At 49.4% G+C, this 7,220-nt stretch overlaps 2 protein-coding genes and 1 pseudogene across 3 annotated transcripts in view; all 3 read left to right on the top strand.

Annotated features, from left to right (window-relative positions):
- Positions 1-1,656, top strand: part of TEOVI_000707200 (bilobe protein, conserved) — a gene marked incomplete at both ends in the record, with an annotated part of 4,227 nt that extends 2,571 nt beyond the window's left edge. Inside the window, one exon of the mRNA XM_067227425.1 lies at positions 3-1,656. Within this exon, the coding sequence (XP_067083526.1) occupies positions 3-1,656 (1,654 nt within the window). The remainder of the gene's footprint in view (positions 1-2) is intronic.
- Positions 1,657-2,007: 351 nt separating this feature from the next.
- Positions 2,008-2,360, top strand: TEOVI_000707300:pseudogene (annotated as a pseudogene). The gene is given in 2 exon segments: positions 2,008-2,100; positions 2,103-2,360. Coding segments are annotated over 2 exon segments (351 nt in total).
- A 311-nt stretch (positions 2,361-2,671) lies between these two features.
- TEOVI_000707400 (uncharacterized protein) lies at positions 2,672-6,727 on the top strand (the record flags this gene model as incomplete). Its single annotated transcript, XM_067227426.1, has 1 exon — positions 2,672-6,727. One exon carries the CDS (start codon positions 2,672-2,674, stop codon positions 6,725-6,727), a length of 4,056 nt encoding a protein of 1,351 aa, XP_067083527.1.
- Positions 6,728-7,220: the final 493 nt, after the last annotated feature.

Raw genomic sequence — 7,220 nt, forward strand, 5'->3', positions numbered from 1 at the left:
CAGCGTTCTAGAACGCGAGGGTTGGCGGGGTCCACTAGGTTACACGGTCGAAAGAGTACCAACGAATCTTTATTGGAATCACGAGAGGGTACTAAAGTTCCCATATATGTGGCTACAGCAGAAGAATATGAAGAGGTTCTTGCAGTTATGGGTAAGTTAGAGAGGGAGCGAGATGAGGTACTTCAGCTGCTTCAAAAGAGTCAGGCCAACTCAGTTTCGACAACGAATAAGGCTACATCAACCAGCTTCATTGATTCACAACACCGGCAGCACAGGGAAGACACTGTTGCCTCCCAAACCGTGAGTGTCAACGAATACTCCAGGGTCGTCGCCGAGAAGGAGGGAGCGGAGGCTGAATGTCGGGAAGCTCGGAGGAAACTTCAGAAGGCCCTTCACGAGTTGGAATCTCTTCAAAAGCTTCATCTTCAAGCTGAGGAAGAGTGGCGTAAAAAATTGAACTCGTCTGGGTATTCAGAGAGCTCATGGAGAGGTGGGAAGAAGCCCCTCTTGTCCTTCTATCCTGATGGTGACCCAACACTGCGTGGGTTGGGCAGTGGAGAGCATGTGAAAACCGATGATACGGACGCACTGTTGTCGGGTGAGGAGGTTGCAGACCACAGGTTGCGGGGGGGGAGGCGAAATCCCAGTAAAGGTTCCACCACATTCGGAAGCAGCGACCGCACTGCAAGTGCAGATCAACGCCGCAGCAGGCTGTTGCCCGCGGCATCGGATATCGACATCGCTACAGGGCACGTCACTCCTGGTTTAGGGAGTTATTTTCACAATCTCGCTGCGAAGGAGGAATATGCTAGTGCTGCCACACAGAATCTGACGCGTCCTGTTGATGTCGGCGCACTAGATTTGAAAACAAGCAAGTTTTCACGTTACCGATGCATGCTTGGAGAAATGTGGGGTCCGCTGGTAAAACGGTATAGAGCGTTGGTGGAAGACGTCTTTCTCATGGAGGTTTTCCGCGCTACGTCAATACCACCTAACTACGTTAAGGGTTTGGAGTTTGGCCGTGGTGGATTGTTCGTAGAGGTTGACATCTATGACGTTCACTCCTGCGAAAATGTTAACCTTTGCCTGCAGCGCCACAAGTTTAGTGTGTTGGATAAGTTGATTCGTCTCAGTCAAAGCTGCAGTGCAACTGCACATGACCCACATCAATTAGGTGAAGAAACGTCGGCCTCACAGCGGGGTCCTGGCTGCGTTGCAGAGAGGAACCTAGGTTTAAATGGCGAAAGTCGCAAATTTTTTCAGCAAACGTCACATTGCATTGACGAAGCACAGGCGAAGGAACTTGACGCATTCCGCTGCCGGCGGGCTTTCGCCAACAGTTTACGTCGAGGAGAGGAAACGTTGCGTTCGTTACTTATATCGCAATCGGAAATCGACCCGAAGGTACCCGTGGATTCGTTAGCATTGCAGCGGGAACCAATTTACTGTGTGACCCTTGACGAGTATCGCTGTGTTTTGAGGCAACTTGGTGCTGCAAGTCGACGTGTCACTCAACGCCAACGCGACATCAGCGGTGATGAGCAAACGCGGCTGTGGAACGAACATGTGGTGAAGCAAGCAGAGAAGGAGCGCCGGTTCGCGCGGAGATTGAGCCATCCCTATCCGCAGTTTGCAAAGGGTAGTCACACTGAATGAGACGTCCTACTTATGCGGCGGAAGAGAAGAAAGGAAAGTTACCTCGCGTGGGGGGAGAGGGAAATCTTAGTGAGGAAACTAAGGTGTTCAACATAGTACCAGGTGTTTTCAATACCCGCTAAATACGGTGAGCCATCACGACCTGGAAAGTGGGAGAAAACTGCATTTCTTCGTTTGATGTCGTTCACGCCTTAAGTGGTTCCCCTGTTGCCACGTGTCAATGTTTACCTCCCAACTCATATATATATATATATATATGTGCGTATCTTATCTTTTTTTGTTTTCAAACTGTTACAACAGCCTTCTATTCATGGCATCGCGATATCATTGTTGTTACTACTATTGCATCAAATGTCGGTAGCGTCGGTTTGGATAACTCTGTGTTACCAACTCACTCGAGTCCCTCGCAGTGCACCTCTTGTTTTTGTGGAGGACACCAGTGGGGGGGGGGTGAAATTGAGAGACGAAAAATGCACTCTCCATTTGCTGCCCTCTCCGCCTCCAACTGCCGCCGATGTTTCTGCGTGGTGCGTGGAAAAGAGAGGGGATTAGCGAGAAGGTGGGGAGGGGAACGGGGAAATAACGAACGGTCAACGATCACTTGTAAAAAGGAAAAGAAAACGATTGCTTCCGGGCGTGTGTCCGTGTGTGGGAGAGAGAAGGGGAAGGCGAAGCAAAGGAAGTTATTTTCCCCTGTTAGATAACGATCTGGGAGAAGTGTCTGCATACTCCTTTCTTCCACTATTCCCACTCACTCCGTTCGTTTTGTGTGCGTACTTTTTGGTGGTGATTAGCTAGCGCGTAAATCAAAAGCTTGAACTTGCGTGTAACACTACTTTTTACACCTCACCCTACTCAGTACAGTTATAATCGTTTATTTATTGTCTTCTTTTTTTAAAAAAAATATTATTATTTTAACTTTCCTTTGAACACCCACATTTTATGTCGTTCTGTAGTGGTATTCGCGGTTGTCCAGCAGCGAACGGAAAGAGGAGAGGCAAAGAAAAGGGTGCTTATGAGCGAGCCCAGGGAAGTGGGCTACCGGCACATTTTAAGATCGGCATCGGCCACCAGCAAAGTGAACGCCAAGAACCGGAGCCCAACCGTAACAAAGAGTCCCAGCACACCTACCGACAGCCGTGGCGTTAGCGCGGCACGTATGCGTTCCTTCTCAGGATCTAGTGTCGCGAGAGCAAACCCTCGGATCCCACAAAAAGATGACAGTTCGCGGGAGGAGGTGAGGGCTCTTCGCCTGCTGCTCCGCGAGAGGGAAGAGCAGGTGGAACTACTTCATGCGCTCTTGAGTGAAAAACAGTTGTTATTAAATCATAACAAAGCGGCCGAGGAGCGCCTCCGGCAATGTGATGAGCAACTTGGGACTCTTGCGGCCGTGCTCGGACTTGAAATGGAGTCGCAGGAAAAGGACAATTTGCCCCATACCACGAGGCAGGCGAAAGGGAGTGAACTGGGCACTGTGAAAAAAATGCCGAGCGTTCGTTGCATCTTAGACCGTGTTCAACAGCTAGTGTACGACAAAACGCACCTGGAAAGCGAACTTGATGTGAAACTCCAGGAACTGGAGTGGGCTCAGACAGAGTTAGAAATGCTGCGTGGAGGCACCCTTTCACAAAAAGTGTCACTGAAGAACGACGCGGGAAAGTGTGGTTCTTTGGCACAAGAGTTGGAATCACAACTTCGTGTTAACGCTGAACTTGAAAGAACGCTGGCCGACCTGAAGGAAAAATATATTATGTCGGAGAGGATACTGGAGACTTTGGAGAAGGACCACCATCAGGTAAGTCAGGTGCTACACGGAAAGGAAAAGGAAGTTCTGGAATTACAACGTAAGGAACGAAGCGTCGCTGCGGAGTCTAGTAAGAGGCGTGAGTACGAAATCTACCACATGCAGTGGAAAGAACCGAATAATCTCATCACAACGCATCACCGCTGTCATTTTCGTGGAGATAGCTGGGTAGGCTTGTTACGGGAGAAACCACAGGCAATGCAGGCTGCTCTTTTGAAGGATATCTCGCTGGAACTCCGTGCCCCGTACGGCTTCATAACCATTGCAACCATGGAATCGGTGTCGGAGCTCGTTGTTTTCGATGTTATCATTCGTCATCCCGTTTCACTATCTGAAGATGATGTGGAGTTACGGCTTATTGGATGCTCCTTCGATGAGATGTCACTTCTTCTGAAACAAGCGGAGAATCCGAAGGAAGGTCATGACCTTGTCCTCCACCAGTTGAAGCTCCTGCAAGGGACTATTGTAAGGAAAGAAGAAGAGATAGCCGCGCTGACAAAGCAATTACGAACAACTAAATTGTCCCTCGAGGAGAGACAACGGCAGTACGATGAAGAGAGTAAGCTGGTTCATATGGCGCTAGACGAAACGGAGGAGACTGTTAAGGTAACGTACAGCGAACTGAAGATGCGTGAGTTGAGGGAAGAAGAGCTGAAACTGCAACTTCAGCAGTGCTCAGAAACAATTTTATCGCGGGACCAACGAATTATGGAACTTACAGCGCAGCTGCGTGAGCTTAATAGTACTGTGGCAGAGGAAAGTGAAGAAAATGCAAGGATACGCGATGCTACATGCTCCAACGGCCCCGGAGACAAACACGATGGAAGATCCGCAGAGGGGAGGAAAAAATGTGTTGAAAATGAAAGCGATGGCCTCTGCGATACTCTAGTGAAGATACCTTCCGTAAAAATGCACGTTGTCGAGGCGTCATGGAAAGGATTGGATCCCCTGGCATCGACTGAGGCAGTTATGACGCTTGACTCAAGGGCCCAAAGCATTGTGCGCACTATTCTTATCGGTGAGATGGCGACTGTTGCTCACGTCCTTCCCTTGAAAGTTCTTTCACTTCAGTGCACTTGTTGCTCGTTGCGCGCGGAGGTACAAGTACACATCAGTTCTCAAGTTGAAGACGCAGACCGTTCAACCGAGGGTCTTGATAAATTCCGCCCAAGAACTACCATCGCTTTCCTGGAGGAGTGGTTCAACATGCGGGAGCTCATTGAAAGTCGGGGACGGAGGGTGCAATCACTCGCAGATGAGCTCACCAGTTTAAACTTGTCAGTTGCCGCATTTAAAGAAAGCGGTAAGAAAAATGAAGAGGTAGAAAAGGCAGCTACGACTGGAACCCCTTCATGTGCGGGAGAAACCTCGCAGGGTGATGAAGAGAAAAGGGAAGAAAAAAGGCTGTGTGAATCACTCGACCAACAACTACGACTGGAGCGTACCCAAGTTCGCACACTACAAGCGGAGAAGCGAGCGAAGGAACTTGCGCTACAACGGGCAAACGATAAGTTAAACGAAGTTACTGCTGCATTTGAGGCGTTGCAGTCAAATTTCGCTGGGAGAGATCACCGCCCCACTCGTGACGAAGATGCAAATGCCTGTCGTCTCGCAGACGTTCAGGCAAAAAGGCGCCACGGGAGGAACCAAAAGGACAACAATATGAAGGGCGTGTGTGACGCAGAGTTGGCGGGAGGAAATGAGTCGTTGAGGGCAGAAAGGGGGGACGTTTGGTCTGCTCTCGCTGACGCTTATGAGGAGTACGATACCTTATACGAAAGGTACGAAAATGCAATGAAGCAACTTCAGGACCTGGAGAGCTCGCTCCGGGAAAAACTGTTACTGACGAAGCGGTCTCACGTGTACGAGAAACAAGTCGAGGAGTTGACCCAACAGAAGGAAGCACTCATAGCAGAGCAGGAGAAGCAACGCGAGAAGGAGGCTCTATTGCGGGAAACTGTTACTTCACATCAGCGCGATATTGACCGACTACAGAAGGAACTTGATCGTAAGACAGAGTGGGCAGAGGAGGTTATGCGTCGTCTTGTAGAAGAGGAGGATGAATGCTCCAGATTGGAAGGAGCTGTCAGATCCCTTAAGCAACACTCCACGGCGGAGGTAGCGACAAAGGAAAAGGTCGTATCGAATGATTTGAAAACTAAAGACATCCAGCGGGTGCTTTACACCTTTTGTACCACTACCTTGGGAATTGACGTACCAGAGCAAGAGCAGTCCGTGGATGGTGTTCTGGCACTTATTGCTCGCGCCTACGCGAACAAAGCCAGTGGTGCCAGCATGCAAGTGGCGTTTGCCGATAGGGAAGAGGTGTCAACCGCAATTCAGTCGCTCAATACAGCAGTGCAACTGCTCCAACAGTCTTTACCAACAGTAAGGCGCAGAGCATGCTCCGATGTAAGAAGTAGAGGACGCGCTGCTGTCGATAACTCACCGCGTAGCTCCCCAACTGGTGTAAGGAAAGTGCCTTCGAGGGGGCGGCCCATGACATTCAGTGGTAGGGGTGCAACAACATCGCCACCAGTGCGGGCACCACAGATATCTGGAAGGAGGTTGTTGGGGCAAGCAACGCCAATGAGGTCAGCACCAACCAACACACCGAAGAGACACAAAACACCACAGCAAGAAAAGGTCAATACCGTAGGTCCTTGTCATCCATTGATATCGAGTGCCACGCGCGTCGTGCAACTTGTGCAGCAACTGACCGGAACTCCCGTACAGCCGAAGGTAAAGCCTACCAAAACGGCAACCAAACCACTTTCGAATACAGCAGGGGAGGAACTTGCTGAAGAGTTTGTACGTTGGAGCCGTGAACAAACAATTTCTCTTGCGCTGATTGTTAAGGACTACCTCCACGACGCACTGAGGGCAATGAGTCAAGTAGCGTTAGCTCATGATGCAGTAACCACAACATATCAAGGACTACCGGTGGATCACACGCTCAATCTGAACACGGCAAAGAGCTGTGTAACACACGCACTGAAAAGCATCGTGCAGACCATATCTTCCCTACTCTCACATCGGGAAATAAGTGAGATTGAGGGAAAATTCGGAAAAGATTACCTTTCTATGACTCCTGCGCCACGTGGCAAGACAACCAAACAAGAGGATCCGCGCCGTCAGTGTTCTGCTCCCGCCTTGGGTCTCGCCCCGCGTCCCGCTAATATAACGTTGTCATCTGGTGATCATTGCCGAAGTGTGTCACGGGATGTTGACGGGCTTTCGGTGCGCCCGCAACGAGAGGCCCTCTAACCTAATTGGGTATACCCGAGAGCAAACGTGTAGGCTCGTCAAACATTAGCGACGGTTCTGTCACCGAGCTAACCGTCGATACACCACCTGTACACCACGTATATGCTTGCGTGTCCTATTACAACAAATAACTTAAATGCCAAAAAAAAAAAAGTATTTAAGGTGCCACACACTCTGCGATTGTACCTTCTCCAGCAGTGTGCCGAGCCTACCTTTAGCACTGTACCTTCTTGATTTGTTGTTACTTTTGACTACTGTGTTGATGAATAAGCTGAGGCACGCTCAAAGTGTAAAATGATAGTTTCATCTGAAGGGTCACCTTTTTACTGTACATTCTTTCTTTCCTTTTTTTTAAAAAAAGAAGAGGTTCACAACGTTCAGCGCACACCTGTTCATAACGCCCACGAATGAATAACTTCCCCGAATGGGAATAGTAAAAGAGAGAAGAAGATATGGCATGACACTACGGAAAACAGCACCACGTTTTTTTTTT

The sequence above is a fragment of the Trypanosoma equiperdum genome, assembly GCF_001457755.1.
Source record: "Trypanosoma equiperdum strain OVI genome assembly, contig: ctg_975, whole genome shotgun sequence".
In the NCBI taxonomy this organism is placed as follows: domain Eukaryota; phylum Euglenozoa; class Kinetoplastea; order Trypanosomatida; family Trypanosomatidae; genus Trypanosoma; species Trypanosoma equiperdum.